Source organism: Cladophialophora carrionii, assembly GCF_000365165.1.
Source record: "Cladophialophora carrionii CBS 160.54 unplaced genomic scaffold supercont1.5, whole genome shotgun sequence".
Taxonomy (NCBI): Eukaryota; Fungi; Ascomycota; class Eurotiomycetes; order Chaetothyriales; family Herpotrichiellaceae; genus Cladophialophora; species Cladophialophora carrionii.
This window is the reverse complement of record NW_008481830.1, coordinates 1,639,677-1,663,076: the sequence shown is the minus strand read 5'-3', so window position 1 is coordinate 1,663,076 and position 23,400 is coordinate 1,639,677. Positions and strand designations below refer to the sequence as shown.

Below are 23,400 nucleotides of genomic sequence, written 5' to 3'. Positions count from 1 at the left end.
CACCGAGAAACGATTCTTGAATTAACCTGTCCGGACTGTAAACCCCCCGACAACTGCTGATAAGATGGCGGAAGCGACGGCTGGGAAACGACAGACAGTGAGACATTGACGCGCGACCTGAACGATGCTCACCTGAGTCCTGAGGAACCAGATCTCCGAGCACAGACTGATATATTACAGTATGGTAACAACACTTCTTCGCTGTTATGCTAAACAGTCAATCTCTTGGTCCTCGGTGTCATTACGACCATCGAGTCCTCTCCTGCACCCTCATCTACCTTAAATTACGTTCTCCCTCTCACCTGACCTCCTCTCAGCACGGTCTCTACCTCTCAGACGAGACTAGCCAGCTGAAACTATCGGGTGAAACTCACGCCGAGACCGACCTCAACGAAAAGCTCTGAACTCAACGGTCAGATGAGCCTTTCCCGTTAAACCATCTCAGCAAGAACGCGTTCCTGTGTTGGGGGGTTGTACGTTCCTTCGGGTCGTGCCAGCCAGCACAGTAAGACAGCGGACTTGTGGTCACACCGCCTTGACCAAGCGGTACGATCCTCATCAGAATACCCAGCAAAACTACGAATCATCAACAACCAACATTTCTTTCCTTTCTACGAAGTAAGTGGGGTTGCATCTTCGCTCGGACCGAGCAAAGACCAAAACAAGAGCAAGGAAAAAATCACAAAGAGCGCGAATGGCCAAATACTACGATGAGAACCACACTCCGATACGAAAATCCGACATGGTATATCTGAACTGGCAAAAGGGACACAACCGGGGTACCGTCTGCCGCACATGTCCGTGCTGAACCCGCGCAAAATCGGTCCATTCAAGGTCAAGAGAAGGGTCGGCAAAGTGGCGTTTGAGCTAGAGTTACCAGAACACATCAAGATTCATCCGACGATTTCTTGCGTGCATCTGAAGCCTGCGCTCCCAGACGAATATCGGCGCCACCAGCCTCCACCCCCGATCGAAGTCGACGGTGAGGAACGTTTCATCATCGCCGCATCCTGCGGAAGGAAAGACGGCGGCACACTGGTTCCAAGGAGTACGGTATCTTCTACAAGATTCGATGGAAAGGTTACGGATCAAATGAGGACTCATGGATTGAGCAACAGGAACTACGCTCGCAAGTCCCTGCTCTGGTCGACACTTTTGACGGTAGAGCAACCAAATGCAAACGGTGACTGCTGGGTAGCTTACGCTGCGCTGGCTCCAACATCAGTCAAGTCATTCGTATCTCAAATGGTAGATCGGCAAGCTCTCGAGCCCCTTTTTATCGAGTACGTATTCAATACAGCATCAACAATCACAACAATCAACATCAATATACAACAAGTCACACGATGAGAATCATCCATTCAATCGCATTTGACAACCGCGAAGGATGACCATTCTGCCGGACGCAGTCACCGCTCGCACAATAACAACTGTCCTCATCCTCAAAGTTTCATCCCAGAGCTTCACTTTCACCTCAGCTGAAATTTTTCAACTTTAACCTCCTCAGACTCACTTTCACTTCGATTCATCTCACCATTACACCACCACCAGCACTTTCCCTTCGTGATTTCAATTGTCCTCAAAACCCGCACCGTTCACATTGAACTGATCAGGATTTCTTCATCACTACGGCGCCATGGCGTCAAATTCAGATCAGAAGGCCTCTGAAGTCGCCGATCTGGAACCAATCGACGAGTTTGTTCAGGCCATGGAACAACTCATCCTGGAAGAAGACTCGACGGCTGACCCGACATCTGCAGAAGGCGCTTGCGAAATGATGGCTGCGCGATACGCGGTCGCACAAATGTATGGTCCCGATCTCAGCGTCCTCAAGTCTTTTGTCGGCATCCCGTGGCTCCACCACCTCCATGAGGACTCAACTGAACTGGGTGACGATGACCTTGACACATTCTTCACCGGACTCCCAGAGCGCGAGCGCCCGCGTATGGAATCAATTCTGGGATTTGCCATCGACTCAGACCAATGGATGGACGCGACCATTGAGGAACTCGTGTCAGCTGTTCAAGAATACCTGACCATGCTGGAAGCTGATGAGTCACTCATCGAAGACGTCTTGGAATCTGAGAATGACAACGATGACAAGAAGAAGAAGCCGAAGAAACGCGTCATAGACACCGACGCCATCGCAGCCAATGTCAGCCAACGTCAACGCGTCTTGGCTAACATGTACAACGAGATCATGAGCGCGCAAGACGAGAAAGGCCGCGTCGCGCACTTTGACGAGGTGTTCCTCAAAAGCGCCCTTGGTGTTACGTACGATGCAACCTTCTTCAGTTACTCCAAAGGCGAAGTTCTGCACGAGGATCCTGTCCAGGGCTACTTCAGCATCTCCATCGAACCCCACTCGCCAAACTTCACCTTGTTCATTTCGAACGAAAAGGAAGTGGCAGCTCTCCGACGCGCGACATCTGAAGGTGTTGTTCCAGACCCGAAGAAGGAGGAGCCTGAAGGCAACAAAGAAAAGAGAGAATGGAAGAACATTCTCGGCAACGCCTTCGCCCGCGCTACCCAAATCAAGGCCCGTATCGGTTATGAAGCACTTGTACTTCATAAGTACGTGATCATCAGAGACCTTGATGAGTTTGTCAGCACAAACAAGACCCTGGCGAAGCACTTCAGCGATGCAATGAAAGAGCACGTCCGGCGCCTTTTGAGTTGCAAGGAAGCCTGCCCGGTCTACTACGAAGTCAAGTTCAACCTAGACGCGGTCGCGCAAGACAAACTCTTCCTCGGACGACCGGAATGGGCGAACGCCTTCGGCGATGCCTTTAAAGACGGGATGATCTGTTGTATCCTTGACGGTAGCAAGGAGGCAGTCCGACGTCTTCACTTCGTCGGAGAACTGATGGACGATCAGAAGGCTTACGGTTCGAGACTCCAGCAGCTATGGTTGAATGACGCGAACACTCGACGCTTAGTCCTTCGTCCCGACAACGTCCGCACTGAGCCTCGCTCCGGACAAGTTTCGAACGCGACATATAAGTACCAGTCTCAATTGCCGAATTACAATTGGGATGAAGCTGCCATCAAAATGGCTGTGTCAATCGGACAAGAACGCAGCACCCTACAGAACCAGAAGACCGCGTTCGAAAATGAATCCCATACCATCATCCTCTTCAAGATCCCCGGCACTCATGAAGGCCACTTGTTGGGCTTTATCGACTGGCCTTTGAACGACTCTACCCTCCTCACGCCAGACACTCAGCTGCGTTTGACCTTTGTTGAACATGAGAAGAAAGTCGGCGCCACAGATGCTGGGCAAGCGCCGGAGAAAGAGAACGAGAAAGGTACAACCGAAGGTGATTCCGGCACCGAAAAGAAGCATGATGCTGCCGCCCTTGCCCACGCAGCCGCTCTTTCGGTGAATGAAACCACCTCCGGGGACGACATTGTCAGCCAGGATGCCGCTGCACCTGACGCTGTGGCTGAGGTTGTCACGCCCAAGCCTGCGCCTACGCCTGAGACTGCGCCTGCGACTGCGCCTGTGTCCGTGGACTCGCCTTCGGGAAAGACACTTGTCCCCGCACGTGACGAATACAAGGCAGACTTCCCCTACGACGGCGGCATCCTCGAGACCGACAGCGGCCCGCTCAATGCCATTTTCGCCCTGGTCGACAGCATCGGAAAGCAATGTTCTGTAGACGCGCCTACACCGGATGAACTGATGGACGACGTGAAAGACTTCATCGTTGACCGGAAGGATTTGACAATCGAGGTACGGGCAAATCAGCTTCTGCAAGTCCTTGACACCTGGTACATGGGTGCACACCAGAAGCACGCACAACTGGGAATTCTTCAGATGGAAGATCCTGAAGCGGAGACGGGCGAACCCAACCTGGTGTACACTGAACACAGGGAAGCCTTGCGGGTGTGGGTATGCTACATAGATGGACAGTGGAGAGGCCTCGAACCCCTCACTGAAGAAGAGCACCAAGCAGTTCGACGCGATCGAGATCAGGACGCAGACGCGCAGTTCCTGGTCGAACAACAGGAGCAGGAGATCGCCGACAAAACTGTGTTCTGGAGATGCCGTATCACTCCACCTGTCCCTAACGGTCCCGTCAACAAGATCCCGGTCATAGTCACTAGACCATGGGATAAAGAAAAGCAAGCCTTCGACGATCGCCCGCTTCGAATCATTGACACTGATACCGCGGCTGAATACGACTTCCGTCGCCTGGTCCACGAAGCCCCATCACATCAGGTGAAGCTTCAAGTCATCGACTCTGCCCGCCAATCAAAACGCAACTTTACCTCCCTGGAACTCCTGAACTTCGCTCCGAAAGACAAGCCTTTCACGCGTCATAACGAAGTGGCACGGCAGCTGCTCACGTGCAACAACTTGCATGAGATCAAGGCCCGGGACGCTTTCACGAGTATCCGCTCAGAGTTCCCAAATCCCGAAGCGGTCATGATCTTGAACCAGGAACAAAAGCAAGCTATACTGGCCGCTGCAGAAGCACCTGGAGGCACTATGATCATCAGCGGAGTGCCAGGTGCAGGCAAGAGTCACATCGCATACCAGATCTTGAAGCCTTTCCTGATGTCTGCTGACAACCATTCCATTCTGATGACCTCCAACTCGAACGAAGCTGCAGACAATCTAGTCCGAGGCGCGTGGGCGACATACACGAAGCTTGTTGCTGAAGGAAAAGCCCCCGCTGGCCGACGGATTCTGCGGCTCTACTCCAATACCTCGGAGAAGGTCATTCGTACCCGCCATCTGAAAGCGCAGCTAGGTAGAGATCCCGAAAGCCGCCCAGAAGTGGAAGAAGTCGAAGTCGAACAACTGAGCAACCTCGACGCAGTCGTCCGTCACCTTTTTGACAGCACTCGGAAGCATAAGTACGACGGTATCTACGATTCCCGCGTCCAAGACATTGATTTCTCGCTTGGTCAAGCTCTTCTCACTGAGACGGGAATCGTACACGATCCTATCTTCACACCAGCAAATGCCCAGGACATCTACGAAGACTTCCGTAGACGGTTTAATCAATATCACGGTACGAAAGAGATGAACAAGGACCAGCGAAAGGAACACGCTACGCAGGAGAGGGAGATCCTGAAGGGAATCCTCGCAAATGCAGCTGTGATTGTCTGCACTGTCTACACCGCCGGATCACGTATAGTGACCGATGCGATTAGCAGTAAGCTTACCGGCATCATCATTGACGAGGCTTTTCATGAGTTGACGACGAATCTCCTACCTGTCCTAAGCATGAGAGCCCCGAAAGTCGACTTTGTGGCTTATCTTGGCGACCCGAATCAACTTGCTCCTCCCGCTCTCTTCTCGCGCAAGGAGTTACCATTCGCCAGCGAACATTACCTGCCATTACCGAGCCGCCTTCAAAAGCTAGGCTTCCCTGTGAGCCGGCTGCTCGAACAGAGCCGGATGGTGCCAGAGATCGCCAGTTTATCGAACCGATTGGTCTATAAAGGCGAAATGCGGAACATGCTGGCTCGCTGCGGCTTGAGAACCCGCGAAGCGGCACGGGAGTTCCGTAAATGGGTCCCAACCAACTTCAGCAGCAATGGTAAAGCCAAGGAAAAGGCCAAACCAAGCAACGTTGTGTGGCTCGACACCATCGGGAAGCCGACAAGTACGGAGAAGCATGGTAGCTCGAAAATCAATTACTACCAAGCCATCGCCGCCGCCAATCTCGTTCCTAAACTTCTTCGATTGGGAAAGAACACCACCGTCTGCCTGATGACCACGCACGCTCCACAACGCAATCTTCTTCTGTCAGCAGTCGCCTCCATGGAACTCGACCCGTGGGTCAAAGGTAGCGGTTTGGATAGACTTTCGGTTGGAACTGTGGACGCACTCATTGGCAAGGAGTACAACTACGTTGTTCTCAGCCTTTTAGTGGATAATGGTGCAGGCTTTCTGTCCGATTTACGCCGCTTGTGTGTCGCTTTGACCCGTGCCAGAGACGGCCTCATCATCTTCCTCTCCGGAAAGACGGTCGCGAAACTCGACCTTCGCGACGGCAGCTATCTAAAGGACTTGATTACGTTCTTACAACCTTATAGGGTTGAGGATGTCCATAAGTCGATGCCTAATTGCCGATGGATTACGCCACCAAGTGCGAGCGTTTCATCTTGGACGGAGAACGACGTCATTATGGCCGAAGCCTCTGCTGAAGGGGGACAAGACTGGGAAACGGCTCCTGCTGAAGCTGCGCCAATCACCTCTGGCGATGATCAAGGATGGGGAGCCTCGACGGAATCCACAGCAGTCGCTGTTTCGGCCGTCGTTGACGCCTGGGAAACCGCAACGGCCGCCGTACCAGCCGTCGCCGACGCCTGGGAATCCTCAATGGAGCAGAACGAGATACTCGTTGCCGGAGATGCTTGGGAAGCTCAATCTGCACCGATGATCGCCTACGTCGACTCACCATTTGAGGGGCAAATCGAGCCGAACGTCTTCGAGTTCAACCCTGATTTCGACGACGTCGAAGAGGACAACTTGGCCTATGATGGAGATGGAACGTGGTGAGGCGAATGCGATTACGGTGATGATGATGATGATGATGATGATGATGATGATGATGATGGTGGTGGTGGTGGTAAAACCGTTTGGAAAAGGACAAAAAACAAGGTGACATGATTGAGCATTCAACCACACCAACAGCTGAGGACAGCTGCTTTTTTGCGAAGAGGGCATATTGTCACATGACAGCGCTAGGCCTGATCAGGACTAGTGGCACTTACCATTCTTTGAGTCCTTATGACTCTCTGCCCCTCTTCCTTCTCTTTTGGTTCTCTAGACATGTACACAACAATGAAGGCATTGCAGCCCCTCTAATCTGTCATTGCGACGCTTGCTCTCCCTGTTCGCTGCTGACATTACAACCTGAGTCCTGAGGAACCAGATCTCCGAGCACAGACTGATGTGAACCCTGACGAACCGGATTCCCAGATGCAGACTGACGGTGATGATTCGACCTCTGATAGTGGGGAACTGGGCTCTGACGAAGGGAATTGCCACGCACAGACCGACGAAGAGCTAAGTTCTGAGGAATGGGACGCCCAAGATAGTACAGGCGACGATAACTCAAGCATTCCCGAGCCGTCAAACATCAACGAGACGGGCACACAGGAACTCACCTACAGCTTAACCCTGACTTCACAAACCTGACCGTCGGAACGTCCGCTGCGCGACGACTGTGGCTGATTCAACAGGGCCAGATGCGGTTGGAAGAAGATGACCCCGTCGACGGCCACTCCCTTATCCGGAAACTTCCATACGAACATGCTACCACGTGAATTTGCGATGTCAGTGAACCCGAGGCTGGGTCTTTTTCTCATCATGCACCCGGAACTTCCGCCAATTTGACCAACAAATCCTGCAATAGTAGCATTAAAGACAATAGTCGGACTGACTGCTGGAGGAGTGAAGGTCATGATGAAGGAGAAGAAGGAAGGGGTCAAACGGGTCAAACAGGTCCAGCGAGCCGGGCTGATCCCCTACATCGAGCCGATGACAGACGGATGCGTTGCGTTTAAGGGCGCTTTCAGGCTTTGGGTGAGCGACGATTACATCATATACCACTAAGACCGTGCATCCGTCGCTTGGCAGAACACTAAAGGTCAGCGACTCTATAAGGAGCTCGCAGGGCTGTCAGAGCGGGAGGTCAGTCGGTTTAGACGCCAGATGGGAGATTAGTAAGGAGACATCGCTGAGTGGCAGATGACACTCGTTGAACTGAACGTCCGCGTGAATAATCTCAATCCGTTTATACCGGGTTTTGTTGGCGACGAGGAGCAATTGGCACGAGGTTAGCGGTACGTCTGTCTCACTCAACGACTCGCCAGCCGCCCTTTGGTGCAGGGCGGAATACCCGAAGGCTACGAGGGCCGTTCCCGTATTCGATACTTTCATGTCCGAAACGATCTCGATGATAACGCCCGACGCATAAAAACCACGACCTTATACCAACTCCTTCCACGATCCGAAGTCCCGCCGATCACCACCCTAAATGAGCCTCTACGAGAACCTAAAGACTCGTTAAGCACGACCTTAAACGAACCTCTTCTCGGATCCGAGAACTTAATACATCGATCAGGTCAAGGTGAAAACAGGGCCAAGTCCGTCGTGGTCAGATCTTCCGTGCCTCCGATGATCGATTGGCTTAGGGCAGTCGACGAAGAAATCATACAAGAAGAAGACACAGCGGACCAGCAGCAGGCGGCAGCGGTCCGAGATGGCTTTCAGCCGGCAGAAGTCGAAGCGACGCACGCACTACGGAGAGCCGTTATGACAGAACTGTAGTCAGATAACGAGGAAGCCCAAGCCCGAGTTCAGGACCAATTACTGATCGATGGAGCCACTGACTTGGATGACCGCATTGCCCGCATTGAGGCCGTTAAGCTCAGACGTCGCGTGGTATTGCGAAGGTACACGGATGTCATATCAGACGGGCAGCGGTTCAGACACAAGAGGCCGGAAGAGGAAAAGAAAGGCGAATCCCTCGGCGTCTCGATTGCATTACAGGATACACCAGTACAGATCCTTGGCCGGGCGAACAATCTGATTGAAGCTATGGATGACCAAGACACCGACGACACTACATTGTCTCATGGTGGACCGACACCGCATCAATTACTGGCACAATCCGAGAAGCACGAGGCATCACCCGCCAGGAAGAGAGCGACCGGAATGCCGACCACGACGAGGTCGCGCCAACCACCAACACCACAGACACACCGCCTCCCCGAAAGAAGAAGAAGAAGCTCTTCGCAAACCCATTCGTACTCAAGCAATCGTTAGCTATTGCTATAAAGCATCAGAGGAGGCGGCTCGGTTGAACGTCGAATGGCGCGCACAAAACCCTTCGCCGCCGACAGACCCACCGCCAAACTTCCCGCTACAACACTTCGACCCCGACGAAGAACCACCCGCGCGTCCGACAGCAGCCCCGAAAGACGCCGATCTGGTAAAAGCAAGCGTCGCGATGTTCGCGGAACAAGAGGCAGGCGCCGAAAGATCTTGGAGGCTCAGAGTCGCCGCCCTGGCGAGAAGGGCTACGGAAGCACGGCAAGCAGAGGGAGCAAGCACGAGAGCTGCAGGAAATACAGGAGCGACTACAGGAGCGACTACAGCGATACCGGACCACGGTTCCTCCCAACCCTGACATCCCGTATCAGATGTCAAACGATGGTGTTTTCCTCTTTGAGCGGCATGGCGACTTCGAGAGGGTCTTTTGCAGAGTTCCCGCCACTACTAAGGACGGAATGCCCGCTGCTGAGCCATTTTGAGTTGGATCCAGTCACTAAGTTCCTTGACGCCTATCTCGAGCATGGCAGCGATATTGACCTCTGATTGATGCACAAACCGAGGTGCGGAGACGTTCCCCCCTTTTTATGTGCTGCACTCTGGTACGAGGACGTACGCTTTTCCCGAAAATAGAGGGGATTGTTGCGAGCACACGGTGTTCTTTCATTGGCGCAAATCACGCGAATATCACGTGACCATGGTTTCCATTTTGTTGTCCTTTCGAACGTTCCATATGCTAGACGATACTACACACACTTTAAATAGTGTACGGTTCGACACAGGCTGATATTCACTACGTCAACGCGTAGCTGTCTGTGAGAGGTGGTGGTGGCTCGGAAGGTGCTGGTTGCAATGCCGAAGATGTAATATTGATATCTCAATGAACATGAACACTACACATTGGTGAGCGGCCTTCGAGGCTTCAAATAACTGCGTAGAGGATGCTAGGCGCACGTGACGGAATGAACAAGGCGACTGAATGATGGGAAAACTGGTCTGTGTTGCTATCTGACTTGTGTGCTTCTGGCATGTTTCATATGCCGTCGCGCTCACATGCCTTCTTCCGTAAAGCTGCACGCGAAGACACCACACGTAATGGCAGGCCATGACAGGGGCTGGCAAACTGCCATGCCGCACCCTGGTTCGCTGTGCACTGTCCGGAGACGCCAGTACGTGACCTGATTAGATCGGACTCCCTTTTCAGGATGTGCGTTGAAGGGGATGACCGTCGTACGCCAGAACAGTAGTAATCTAATATGTCCTCCATTAAGTTGCAAATAGGACCCTAGTATCCATGTGCCATATCCTACTTGGCCTGGCCAGTTAAAGCGCCATCCAGACCCGAACTCGTATGACCAAAAAACAACGAAAAAAGGAAATTCTCTCGAACCGGAATCGAGCCGGTGACCTTTCGGTAACAGTATCATTTACAGCCGAACGTCATACTGTTGTATGAAGGTCAGCGTGTTGTGCATCACAGATAAGGGGGTGGACGAACTCCAACTAGACTTGAGGTTATGTTAGCATAATATTCGGCGATGTAGCGATAGACGTCGCCTACCCATCGAGAGTGCGAAATTGTCTTGGATAGACAATGATGGTTTTAGTCTTGAATGTTGTTCCAATTTTGGAAGAAGCAAAACTATATTGCTATATTTAATCTAGCCTCGGTAGATGAGCTTGGCACTCAAGCCCGCTCCCCTGTTCGCTGTGCGCGAAGGGTAGCTTTTACAGTACAGTTGAAAAGATGCTTCACAGAAACTACATAGCTCACAGTGCCCACGCAGATTCTACTCCCTTGGTGATATCGTTTTTATGGACTTTCTATTGTCAGTTTAACCAGCCAATAAAAGGTGCGCAGGATTGATTCATCTTGAAATCACCGTTTGAGGTCCGTCGCCTGCGCGTACAACTCAAAAGACCAACCCTGACAGCTGAGGACAGGTGACCTTGAGTAAAGTGCCCCCTCGACGTGCTTCATGGAGAAACTTGAGTCTCAAAAGTCGCGGCGGTAAAGCTGGCATGCGTTGCCGCAGGAGACATGGCCTTGTATGACACTGGAGTCAACATCTCTGCGCTATCCCTCATCCTAGTGCTACGAGCACTTCCTGTACTTGTTAAGGGGCTCGATGAGTAACTTGGGGGCTTCCTTAGTCAGCGCTTCAGGCGTCCTGCCCCCCCAAGGAAGGATGTCTCCCCGTGGTCTGCATGGGAAGATTACTTCGTACCAAATGTTCGTAGACAAGCACCGATCGGCTTGCTGTTACTGTAATAGCTGACCTCTATCAGCAACAAGCTACGTTTGTGGTGCTCCCGCGAAAGACGACAATAACCTGAGATACAGCTCTTGGTTTTCATTCAGCTTGAGGCATCCCAGAAAGAACAGAGTCCCAACAGATGGTATGGCCAGATGTTTGAGTAGGTTCACGCTTTCGAGGCTACTCGGATAAACAGAATCAGAAATGGAGGACAATGTGTCCCTGAGCGATCACACTGCCAGACTGGACATCGAACAAGTCGGTGATCCCAGAATTCCTGCTCGCTACACCACAACCGAAAAGGACCCTGCTGCGACAGTGCGGCCGACCGCTGAGATCCCAGACGTACAGGAGCGCTCGGGCTTCGAGCTCAGCCCTCAGATCTCCAAGTCGTCGAAATCAATCCGTCTCGAGTCACCGCCAGTAGTCATCAGGCCACCTAAGGTCAAGTCGGTCGGCTTCAGCCATGCTGCTCTTTCATGGCTGTCTTGGAATCGAAACGAGGAGAAAGACGTGCCTGACTGTGCAAGGTCTATGCACCGGTCATACTCCTACCGGACGACGTTTCGGTTTCTCGGGTTCAGCCTGTCCAAAGACATTAATTATAGGACCTCGGCGGGCGGAATCGATACTGCCATGGCAACTATCCGCTTGGTAAGTAGCTCTTGATGAGGCACCCACAAGAAGGCATTTACTGACGCGCGCTGGTCGATCAGGGATGGGGAAGCTCGGAAGCCAACTGGGTACTTGACAAGCTACCGAAAATCCGCCAGAGATTGGGATTAGTCAGTAAAGAGCAACGATATCCAACAGACGCAGAGAGACAGAGCGTTTCAAGTCGAGAGCAGAGCAGCACAACAGCTGTAGAAAATCAGAAGGCGTCAAACGAACCTGGACGCGCGGTCCGCAGCATTGCACATCCCTGGCTCGATGACTACCACTATGTGGTCGTGGGCATCCTGGGTGACCAAACGGCGCCGAGAGAATCCCTACGTCGCGTGATGCGTATCGATGGACTGTTCCAGCAAATTCGCAAGGCCCATAGGCAGTTGAGAAATCCAATTCGAAGAGGAATGTCCCTAAAAGAGGTATCTGGCTTTGGCATTTACCAGTGCGACCCCAGCAAAGGCCACCACTGCGAGGTGGAACTGGACCCAGAAACGGAGCGCGCGCTCGCAGAGCTCTGGCGGAGCTATAACACCCAGAAACTTGACTATGAGGGTCGCTGGCTGATGTGGATCCACCAGCATTTCAACAACGGCTCGAAGAATGCGGAACTGGGTACGTTGACTTTGGAGTTGAAGCTCCGTTGGTCGGTCTTCAAGGTGGTATTCTGGGGAGTGGTCCCAATCCTGCTGAGCTTGGCCATTGGGTTCTGGTACATGTACTCGGATCATGGCGAAGTCGACGACGTGGCGGTTGCAGAAGCAGCGTGGGTGATTGCCACGTACATCATCACTACATCAGCGTGTGAGTACCCCTTCTTGCCAATTTGGTCCCGCAAAGTCGTTAACCCGAGCACTCAGTAATTTTCGCACTTCTAGCTGTGATCACGCAGCTTGGCGATGTGTGAGCTGCGGATTGTATTTGTGGATTCACAACAGGTCATCAACGAGCAAAACCAGGCTGTCTTGCTGTGCAAACAAAGGAAGTGGTAGGTGCAAGCCAGTTTGTGATTAGGCGAATCTTCTATACACGCACGTGACTGGCAAAGCAACTTCCATGTGCTTCTTATCGCAGCATCAGGTGATCTCGCGGCCCTTCTGGGAGAGCTCGGGAGAACGACCCGCAGCAAGCCTGCTGTGGCTCCCTTGCATGGTCCATCTCTCGGAAACTGCTTAGCCCGCCCGCTAGTCTGGCCTTGGCTCAGCTGATCTACAAGGCTATTGGCGGAAATAAGAGATAGCTGGAAATAGAGTGTGCGCGAGTGGAGCCACGGGCAACTCAACTTGCACCACTTCCGCCGCGAAGCACATCAGCATCCCCCATCATCCCTCCTCTCACCACTCTCTCCTCCCTTGGGTGCCTCCACTCTGATGTGTCGCCTTGCCTTGGGATCCGAAGGCGCCCCCTTCCTCTTCCTCGCCCTCCTTCTTCCCTGGTTTGCTCTTACTTTCCACCTTGTCGCCTCTTTACCTTCTTGAGACTCTTGAACTGCGTCTGCCTGCACCATTCACCTCTTTGACTCTTTGCGAACCTGCACCTGTACCAATTCTCAGCGCCTGTCTTGCCACCTATTCGTCTTAATTCTTCTTTCTTCGACTCTGTGTTTCTGTTCGACTTCGTGGCAGCGATTCTCCGATCTTCGGCCGCCTTTGGGACGCGCTGATCCCCATCTTCTGCGTCATTCATTCCACGGCACACTCCAGCCTACCACCGATCTGTCCTCTACGCCGACCCTCTCCTGACACTGACGCCGCTTTGGCCTCATTGTCGCTCCCTATTTCCGCTCTTGCTGATCGTCTAGCGCTGCGCGCACTCTCCATACACGATTTACGCATTGTAATACCTAAACGACCTGTATTCTAACGAACTTACAAACGACGGCTGTTTGAACATCCCTATTCTACTCACTCATCGCCAGCAGCAAGGGAAACCCTATCTCCTTCCGCTGTTCGGGATTTTTCTTCAGAGAACGACGTCAGCCAGGCAAGACAGAAAGTGTTGTGATATTGTGGTCTGCGCCGCAGGACCCTACAGACTTATGGCTGGTGGCGCAAGGTCAAATCCTCGGTGACTAAATGGTCCAGATGCAGACGGTGGTGACCTCGAATTCGCATTGCGTCGCTCAGTGGAGCACCCCAATATGTTGCGGCTTTTATCTTGGACTGGCTGTGATATGGTCAACTCTCCGGACATGAGGATGTTTGTCTCCAAACAAGACTCTCCTGGATCTGGTAGTCTCGCAAAGCCCGGTGCTGGCCACAAGCGCAGGCAATCAGGCGACACTCAAGGCCAGGCAGACAGAAAACGAGCCAGGATTGTTGAAATGCACCAGAGCGCCGCGTTACCGGCGCCAGCGGACCAAAATCTGACAGCGGATCCTGCACCTGGTATTCCCAAGACAACGGCATCAAATCCGAATAACCCACCATCATATTTACCGTCACCGCCGGAAGTGAAGATGGATGACTCGGAGTTGCGCGCGACAGACTCTGCAGTCAAAGGTGGAGAGTCCGACCGGTTAGAGTCAATTCGAAATGTGATCCAAACGCAAATCGGTCTTGAGATTCTACTCAAGCACAAAGAGCTCCGACTCATTGACCAGGAGATGGCAAAATGTCAGGTCGCCTTGGAGCAGCTTCGTCGATGCCATGAAATTCCGTTCCCCGGAACCCAAGGTCTTTCTACTGCCGTCAGTACGGGCACCGGTCCCGCTCTTCGTACTTCATTCTCGACTCCGCTCCCTCACTCTCCCGCGCCGTGGGGCGTTCTGGATGGACCATACACCCGTCATTACGCAAAATGGTTACTGCAAGATCCCCGTTTCGAAGGCGGCGAAGTCCAACAGGTGGAGTCTACCCCCATTGGCAAGTCGCCCATGAAATTCAGGTCTCAAACGAGAGGCAGCTTTGCAGAGGTTCCACAAACATCAAGCCAGTCTCGGACGCAACGTGGGGGGAAATTGAAGTCGCTGCCTGCTGGATATGGCCAGCCGAAAGAGAAGGCTACCGGTCCAATGATCATCAAGAGGAAGTCTGACGGTGCCACTGTTAAGCTGGTGTGTCCGGACTGCGGTCGGTCGGATTTTGGGAGTGCGCAAGGCTTCATCAACCATTGTCGAATAGGCCATGGGAGGAGTTTTGCGTCCCATGATGCTGCCGCTGACGCCTGTGGAGAACCGGTCGAAGTGGATGAAACAGGAGCAATGATTGGCGTTGAACCTGTCCTGACGCCCACGGCGGGCAATGTCCATCCGTTGATCCGCTCAGCGAAGCTTCTGCAACCGGCACCACCTCGAACAGCACCTCCGACGACAGCTAGAGACACGAATGCCGAAAACGCCAAGGCAAAGGTGTCACCTGAATTTAAGGCATCAGCCCTGACACCGAACCTTTCCGACTTTGTCAAAGGTCGAGGTCTTGGACTCGACCTCCAGGGACTGGTCTCGGACGCCAAGACAAAAGTCGACTTGCCGGAGTCTGATTCAGAGGATGACGATATGGACATTGATGTACCCATGCAGAATACTGCTCAGGGTCGTCATCCACAAGTGGCCGGTAGTAAACAGCCGGCAAAGCCCACCAAATCGCCCTTGTCTTCACCATTACTGAGCTCGAGCATGCTGAGGTCTACGACCAACCTGCGTGGAGGTGGTGTGCAGCCATTTGTCGGTGCTAACGGTGCTACAACCCAATCGCGGCCTCGGGGAATGACGTTGCCGATGAGTGACAGATCCCCCACTGACCTTCGACCGTCCGATCCATCGCCTACCAGTGAATCGAATCAAGCGCCAAGCCTTGTGGACGACGATGAGGAATTTGAGCCACACTCACCGAGCAGCAGCTCGATTTCTGACGAACACGACATGGGCGAGATCGATTTTGAGGTGCAAGGTGATGACGACGACGCGCGAAGCGTCCTACATGGTCCCGACTTTCAGCCAACTTGTACGCAAGCTGCTCGACCTTCGCATGCTCGACGACCTTCAGCCATTCGCCGTCACGGCGAAGACAGAGAGGAGAAGCATGTCAGCTTCGTGAGCCCCAGTCCGGCGCGTGAAACGCCTCACCCTCGTGTCAGTGGGGATCGAAGAAAGAGGAAAGTTTAGACTCCTGACGAGATTCGCAATTGTTAGACTTCTACCTTTCTCCAGACCTATTTGACCAGCATGTGTGGAGTTCGTGGTAACAGCAACTTCTTCATCGGTGTGGACGACGCTGTATTGCATTAAGCGAGGGACTTGGATAGACGACGGCGCGCAAGCTGAGGCCGAGGCGTCCTGAGGACTTGTACATACCATAGCTACTTATCTTCGCAGTGTCTGAGCAATGCCAGTCACTCGCCAGCAGACATTGTGTGCTGGTCAATGCCAAAGACTCATCTCCAAAGAACGGCGCGGTGAGTGCTGGGATACATATATAGAGCACTCCGTACTTGTCACAGACGCTCCTCATTTGCCCGGAACCGTGCCTTCGCTACGCCGGCTCGATAGGCGGGTCCCTCGAGATCTCCATCGGTCCTGTAGCTTCGATCGATCGACCAGTTCGCTTGGGGGCATCGGCCGGTGAGGTCCCAGCCAAGTCTCCATCCCATGCCTATTGGGGGGGTAGGCGACAATTAAGATTTCCAACAGCGACGCTACTCCGTACCTCGTCTCCGTCCTTCCTCGTGGCGGCCAGACTTCTGAGGACCGAGTATGTCATCGAGACGACACTTTCCGCGAAAACTTAACCATGCCTTTCCTTTTCTTCCAGCTTTGTACGCCCGACCACCAGACACTCGTGCTGTCTCTTCCGGATCCTTTCACGACCGTCACCAGCTTGTCGCCTGTGCTCCCCAACACGCCCCACCCTTCTCACGTCCATGAGCACTGTCGAAGGTGCTAGAGTGAAAGCAGAAGCTCGACGGACGCGAGACCTCGAGCATGTTGGTAACGGGCCTGGTGCGCGATTGATAACCAGAGATGACGTCGTCCTCTGACAAGCCCTTAACCCTACGATGAGCCCACCACGACCCGGGAGTCATCTGCATGCAGGATCCCGCGACAAGAGCCTGGAAGAGCTGGGAATACGGTCATTCGTCGACCAAGAGGGCAACAGACAATTCACAATCCAGATTGAGTCGGCGGGAACCGATGGTTCGAAAACCTCTCAGGTCGTGTTTGACGGCTCGACGGGCCAGTGGAGAGTTACCAGTGCTGAAGTTGCATCTCAGCCTGCCGGATTCCCACATCACGCAAAACCAGGTCCAGCCGTCGAACCAGCTGAGAAATCCTGGACCCAATCCCTCCCCAAGAACGACAGTGTGGACTGGTTTTTGAGAAGCGTGGATTGGAGCCAGACCGACTATGGCCCTCTCGACCGCTGGCCCGTATCTCTCAGGACTGTCGTCAGCATCGTCCTCTCCGATGATTGTCCTGCGGTTATCTACTGGGGCTCATCTCTTTCGGCTTGCTTCAATCGAAGGGCACATAACGACATACGTCAGAGGTTGAACAATCACTCGGGCATACAGGGGAGACCCTTCAAAGAGATATGGCAACATTCATGGCCAGCCCTAGAAGGCGTCTTCCAGGACATGGAAGATGGTCGCCACACCCTGAAGAACATGGAGGTGACCTTGTTTCCTCAACAGCCAAACGGGCGTACCGAAGAATCTTTCTGGAGGGGGACACTCTTGCCAATACTCGACGAGCAGGGAAGAGTTTCGGGCTTCTACAATCGAGCTTCCGAGATCACTGACGAGAAGGTCAGAGAGCGAAGATCCAACACACTCTATGCGATCAGCGCGCCGGCAGCCGACTCAAACGAGTCGATCTGGGACCACCTGTTCCGTGCCTTGTGCAGCAATTCCAATGACTTTCCCATGGCGTTCGCATACTCGGCCGAAGATGACGGCGTGACCTGTACCTTGACATTGAAGCAGTCGCTCGGGTTGCCACCAAGTGGTCATGCACTCGTTCCGGCGCATGTCGACATATTTGAAGGACCCACCGGGTTACCATTCTACTATCGCAAGCTCAAAGCCACCCATGAGCCTATCGTCCTCCACCAGGCTGACGGTACTCTTCCGCAAGACTTTTTGGAGGGCTTCGACTGGTGCGGGTACGGCGATGTGCCAACAAGCGTGGCGATGCTGCCAATATCGGTCAGCAGCAGGTTATTGGGTGTCCTAGTTTTCGGACTCAACCCACGGAGACATTTCCAAGCCGAGGACGAGGCTTTTATCAACTCTCTCTGTCGACAGGTGTCTGCCACGATAGCTCTCGCTGTTGACCGTGAGGAGACGCAGGAGCGTGCTGAGCGACTTACTCTTCAACTGCAAGAGAGTGAACGACAAATCAGAGAAATTGCCGAACATGGCCCAGGTAAGTTCTCCCCTTACTCAAAGACGGGGCCGCCCTCCAATCTCTCGTGTTTGTTATCCCGTCGGAACCGGCTCTTGCTGACAGACAAACGCCAGTTGGTATGATCCGTGTAACTGCTGCAGGCAATATCCTCTGGGCCAACCGGCAATATTTTGAAATGACAGGTCACCCTGCTGGAGATCAATATGAATTCTCCTTCCTTGATCCGGTTCATCCTGATGACAGAGAGCGTACATCGGCGATGTGGAAAGAACTGGTCGACGAACTCAAGCCCGTTGACCGGGAAATTCGCCTACATCGGACCTGGACGCCCCCAGCCACCGCTGGGAATCCTCACCCAAAAGAAGAATGCCGCTGGCTCATGGCACATGCCTTTCCGGCGCTGGACAATGGCGAGCTCAAGAGTGTTGTCTGTTGCGTGACCGACATCAGCAGGAACAAGTGGGCGGAAGAGGTACAGAGTCGTCTCGCGGCCGAAGCGACAGAGGCTCGCAAGCTGCAAGAGGCCTTCATTGACATTGTCTCCCATGAGATGAGGAATCCACTCTCCGCCATCACACAACTTGCAGATGGAATTGCCGCGTCTCTCGACGTGTGGGACGCTTCGGATCAATCTCACGACACCGCACAAGGCCTACTTGAGGAGAGCACAGAATATGGGAAGACCATCCTGCTCTGTGCTGCACACCAGAAGCGGATCGTGGATGATGTTCTCACTCTCTCGAAACTCGATTCGCAGCTGCTTGCGATTACCCCAGTCGTCATCCAGCCTCGCATCTTAGTCGAGTCTGTGTTGACAATGTTCCAAGCGGAGTTTGAGACGCACTCAATCGGCGTGGAGAACATCACCGATCAGACGTTTCGAGATCATGAGATAGATTATGTCTCTGCGGATCCAGCGCGCCTGACACAAGTCTTCATCAACCTTCTCACCAACGCCATCAAATTCACCAAGCTCGAGCCAGTCCGCAAGATCACCGTACGCAGATCTGTCTTTGCCGGTCCAGTGCCTCAGATTGATCACATTGTCTGGTTCCCCACGAATCAGAAGCGGCGCCCTTCCGTCTCGTTTCCCGAAGGAAGCGATGGGCCGCCGATCAATCTCCTCTTCTCGGTATCGGACACGGGGAAGGGCTTGGAGCAAGAAGAGATGACACGACTCTTTCACCGCTTCCAACAAGGAACGAAGAAGACACACATCAAGTACGGCGGATCCGGGCTTGGATTATATATCTCCAGAGAGCTCACCGAGGCTATGGGCGGGCAAATTGGCCTGGTTACAGAGCCCGGGAAAGGCAGCACATTTGCATTCTATGTCAAAGCACACAAGACCACGGCAAAGGACGACCATGTTCAGCCTCCTCAACTGGCGCGATCCCCACAGCTCGCACAGCAGACATCTTGGTCGCGTTCGAAAATCGACCTCCCTATTCGAGCTTCAGGCACCGCCATCACCGGGCGCGATGGCCCACGGTTGCTCCTAGTCGAAGACAACATCATCAATGCCCAGGTACTGACCAAACAGCTCCAGAGGGCAGGATGCACCGTCTACAACGCCAACCATGGTTCTGAGGCTTTGGAGTTCTTGGAGCGTACGAAGATCTGGCACGACTACAGATCGATCCAAGCGGCCGAGTTGCCGGTCGCCAATCTCGACATTGACATAGATTGCATTCTGATGGATGTGGAGATGCCAGTATTGGATGGCCTAACGTGCACTCGCAGGATACGCGAACTGCAGCATGAGGGGTCGTTTAAAAGACACATCTGTATCATTGCCATTACTGCTAACGCTCGCACTGAGCAGATCAAAGCGGCGTACAATGCGGGAGTTGACGACGTCCTGCCCAAGCCTTTTCGGGTTGCGGAAGTGTTGGCCAAGGTTGACAAGCATGTGGACACAGGCAGGAATCGAATCTCCAGACGGTAGCCATCGAACATTTACACGGACAGCATTCCAACAAGCACCCGTGCGTCCACCATAATGTACACTGCTCCTGTGCAGGAGTCGCCCTTGTTGCCGCCGGATGCTCCATTTCGACAGCGCTCAGCAATCAGTTGTCGGGGAATTGACCTTCAAGGAGGCGAGGAAGAGTCGTCGTCGTTCGAAGAGATCAAGGATGCGGATGACTCGGGCGGCACGAAATACCGCCACAAAGCCTTCGCCCAGAAGATCGTCTCCAAGGTCCCAAAGATGCTCAGTGCAACGAGAACGCTTATCTTGACCGTGCGGGTCGCTCCCAGGTTTGCGAAGCTGAAGGAAGGATAGGCGCCCTCTGAGTTCGGGTGCGACTGAGCGGTCTTGTGGGTATCAGAACGGCTACTCTGTTGTTGGCATTGTGAAGCTCGTTGGCTGAGACGTCGGATGCACGAGTGATGAGTTAGAGACGGACGTCGTATCTGTGGATGTAATACATGCTCGACCCGGAATCTTGATCCGCGGTAGTTGAGCGGCAGCTTGAAAAGAGCCATGGGAGGTGATGACGCCGGCATGAATTCTGAATATTATGGAATCTGGGAGACTGAATTGAATAGAGGAAGAAAAGACAAGAATCAGCATTCGAGCAATACCCAAACCCTTATACCACTTCCTCTTCTCCTCCCCTGCTCCAAGGCCCCCAAGGCCCCATTTGAGGTACTTTTCCAAGAAGGGCATAGTGCTGCCAAGCTACTATCTCATTGGCTCCGTATTTGCTAGTGTACGACGTATTCGAGTTTCGTATTTCCAAGCCGCAGCACCAACTTCCTCCCTTCATCTTGCTTCCGTCGACTCCACGTTTCACACAAAACACTTCCTAGGGACCGAGGCGAGCATAGCTGCTAGGCTAGGCAATGCCACCGCGGCGCTCGCATCAGAAAAGCCGGCGTGGCTGCTTGTCCTGTAAACAAGCCCACATCAAATGCCGAGAAGACGGGCCGCCCTGCGAACGTTGCAGGCTGAGAGGAACCACCTGTACATATCCCGACCCGCCTCCGAGTCTGCGGCAAGACACCACGCCGCCAAAGAATGGCATTGCGCCGGTGGCCGGCATGGACGACGAGTCACAGCCGGAGGAGCCGCAGTTCCCGAGCAGTACGCGGCTGCTGGAGCTCCAACTCATGCATCGATGGTCGACAATCACCCACAGGAGCGTGTGCACGCCCGCTGCCAAGGATGACCATGTTTGGCGCAACAAGCTGCCGCAGTGGGCACTAAGCCACGACTTCCTGCTGAATGGAATGTTGAGCCTCACGGCGTTCGAAGCAGCCAGTGCCTCGGCGGGACAGAATCGCGAACGCTACGTCACGGCGGCGACCGAGTACCAGTCTGTCGCGCTGAACAAGTTTCGCCAACATCTCCAACTGGTCCAGCTGGCGCCCCATCCGAGCAACAGCAGCTATGAGCCGGTGCTGGCCTTCTCGATGATGCTGATGGTTCTGGCGCTGGCGTCGGCGCAGTTCACCCCCGCCACCCCCTCCGACGCGCACCGATCAGCCGGCATGGTGCAAAACACCATTACACACTACCAGCTCATTCGCGGATGCGCCACCGTGCTCGGCGACGGGGGTGAGCAGTACCTCGCTTCAAATCCTTATGTGCTGAAACTCACCCGCTTCGACGATCTCCCACGCTTGCCGGTCGATTCGCCTTCTGCCGTCGTGCTAGCGAGGTTGAACGAGGCCAACGAGCGCAGGCTGACTAGAACCGTTGGCGAGCCGTACGAAGCGAGGGTCCAACATGTCAAGTATTTCGAGGCGTGTAAGAAATCGATCGGCCTATTGGAGCAATATTTCGCCAAATGTACAGGGGACGTCGACGAAAGCTATCAAGGATATATACTTGGGTGGCTGAACATGGCAGGCGACGAGTACGTATCGAGCATCAAGGATGGAGATCACGTCGCGTTGCTAGTATTGATGCTCTGGGGCGCTGTGGTGGAGAAATTCGGCCACAAGGTCTGGTGGGCTAGGCGTTTTGGAAGGTTGTTGGTCGAGGAGATTGCCAGACAGGTGGGCAAGGGGGACGCTGATGCCTTGACCAGGGAGATCATCGCGTTGGCGATCGAGTGGGTTGTCAGGGCTGGTCCTTGAGGTGGGGGGAAGCGAATGCACCTAACGCTGAGCCTGTGAGGCTTGAACTCGACGACAGACAAAGGGAGACAGGGGCCTGGTATTGCATTGCATTGCGTCTCATTGCACTGAAAGCCAGCCTCAGCGAACTCGACCATGCGCGACATAACCTATGACCAAGATGTGCAGTGTGAAATCCCTCTGCAAAGGGCAACTCTCCAAAACAGCCTGTGCGACATTTTTGAGCCGGCCCATCACAGATCGAGTTGAAACTATCTGCTATGGCACGGTCAGGAAACTCAGCATGAACGACGACACCGCCCGTCATTCTCATCGCAGCTACGCCCCTTGCCTCCCTCCGAAGCATAAGTCCCTTCACCTCGTGCCCACGGCTCAACCTTTTGCCGTGTATACAAAAGTCGCTCGACAAAGTATCATGGCTTCGGCCAACGACGGATCCAGTCCAGTATTCCCTCGCCACCATCTTGGGCGGACAGACCCTGCTGCCCACCTACCTACCTACCAGTCTACTTACCTACCTACCTACTTACCTCTTACCTACCTAGCGTGATGCATGACTCAACTCATCCTCGCACCCAATGCGCGACGGCTCGCCTCTGCCCGGGCAATCACAAAGCACAGCACAGCACACTTCCACTGATTCCTCGCGCTCGTGGCGCCGCGGCCGGCCCTGCCTTACCTACTTACCTGCAAAAGGGCGGACAGTCCACATGAAGCGTGCCAGCCGGACGTGGCGAGAAACATCTGTAGAACGGCCCCCCACCCCCGACCCGACGTGGAAGAATCCTCTAGTGGTTGATCCGGTGGCCTCGTGTCGAGAAAATAGCTAGATAGATAGGTACCTGGTGGGTGCCTGTGCTTATGTATGTAGTTGCCTTTCGTCACGTCAGGTCGCGCTCACGCTCACACTTACGCGTCCGGTGCTTTTTTATCTTTGGGACCATATTAGTATTTTACATGTCTCCCTATTTCTTGTCCGTCACGATTGCTACATATCACCATATCACCATGGAGGGGTGGGTAACGAATGGCAGGGAAGGAGGCCCGATACGGGGTTAATCCGCGCTATTGGGCTGTGGAAAGGCGATGCGCATCTTGTGCTGTTTGTTTGTTTGGTCTGGCTGACTGGGTGAACTGGGATTGAAGTTTCAATACCTCGAGAGAAAAGCCTCGTACCCGGTCTGGCAAACTGGACTTCATGTGCATGGGTTCTTTCTGTACCGTCTGTCCGCGCGGTCTGC

The 23,400-nt window shown here is 53.7% G+C and overlaps 8 protein-coding genes across 8 annotated transcripts; all 8 read left to right on the top strand.

The window, feature by feature from the left end:
- Positions 1 to 795: 795 nt before the first annotated feature.
- G647_06428 (uncharacterized protein) lies at positions 796 to 1,350 on the top strand (the record flags this gene model as incomplete). Its single annotated transcript, XM_008730749.1, has 1 exon — positions 796 to 1,350. One exon carries the CDS (start codon positions 796 to 798, stop codon positions 1,348 to 1,350), a length of 555 nt encoding a protein of 184 aa, XP_008728971.1.
- A 286-nt stretch (positions 1,351 to 1,636) lies between these two features.
- On the top strand, positions 1,637 to 6,520 carry G647_06427 (uncharacterized protein; the record flags this gene model as incomplete). Its single annotated transcript, XM_008730748.1, has 1 exon — positions 1,637 to 6,520. One exon carries the CDS (start codon positions 1,637 to 1,639, stop codon positions 6,518 to 6,520), a length of 4,884 nt encoding a protein of 1,627 aa, XP_008728970.1.
- A 4,742-nt stretch (positions 6,521 to 11,262) lies between these two features.
- On the top strand, positions 11,263 to 12,587 carry G647_06426 (uncharacterized protein; the record flags this gene model as incomplete). Its single annotated transcript, XM_008730747.1, has 2 exons — positions 11,263 to 11,712; positions 11,775 to 12,587. The coding sequence occupies 2 exons, from the start codon at positions 11,263 to 11,265 to the stop codon at positions 12,585 to 12,587; spliced, it is 1,263 nt and encodes a 420-aa protein (XP_008728969.1).
- Positions 12,588 to 13,864: 1,277 nt separating this feature from the next.
- Positions 13,865 to 15,829, top strand: G647_06425 (uncharacterized protein; the record flags this gene model as incomplete). Its single annotated transcript, XM_008730746.1, has 1 exon — positions 13,865 to 15,829. The coding sequence occupies one exon, from the start codon at positions 13,865 to 13,867 to the stop codon at positions 15,827 to 15,829; it is 1,965 nt and encodes a 654-aa protein (XP_008728968.1).
- Positions 15,830 to 16,719: 890 nt separating this feature from the next.
- Positions 16,720 to 20,018, top strand: G647_06424 (uncharacterized protein; the record flags this gene model as incomplete). The annotated part of the gene is made up of 2 exons (XM_008730745.1): positions 16,720 to 18,088; positions 18,184 to 20,018. 2 exons carry the CDS (start codon positions 16,720 to 16,722, stop codon positions 20,016 to 20,018), a joined length of 3,204 nt encoding a protein of 1,067 aa, XP_008728967.1.
- A 54-nt stretch (positions 20,019 to 20,072) lies between these two features.
- On the top strand, positions 20,073 to 20,357 carry G647_06423 (uncharacterized protein; the record flags this gene model as incomplete). Its single annotated transcript, XM_008730744.1, has 1 exon — positions 20,073 to 20,357. One exon carries the CDS (start codon positions 20,073 to 20,075, stop codon positions 20,355 to 20,357), a length of 285 nt encoding a protein of 94 aa, XP_008728966.1.
- Positions 20,358 to 20,923: 566 nt separating this feature from the next.
- On the top strand, positions 20,924 to 21,061 carry G647_06422 (uncharacterized protein; the record flags this gene model as incomplete). Its single annotated transcript, XM_008730743.1, has 1 exon — positions 20,924 to 21,061. A coding segment is annotated over one exon (138 nt), but the record flags the coding sequence as incomplete, so codon positions are not given.
- A 57-nt stretch (positions 21,062 to 21,118) lies between these two features.
- Positions 21,119 to 22,159, top strand: G647_06421 (uncharacterized protein; the record flags this gene model as incomplete). The annotated part of the gene is made up of 1 exon (XM_008730742.1): positions 21,119 to 22,159. One exon carries the CDS (start codon positions 21,119 to 21,121, stop codon positions 22,157 to 22,159), a length of 1,041 nt encoding a protein of 346 aa, XP_008728964.1.
- Between the last annotated feature and the right edge of the window lie 1,241 nt (positions 22,160 to 23,400).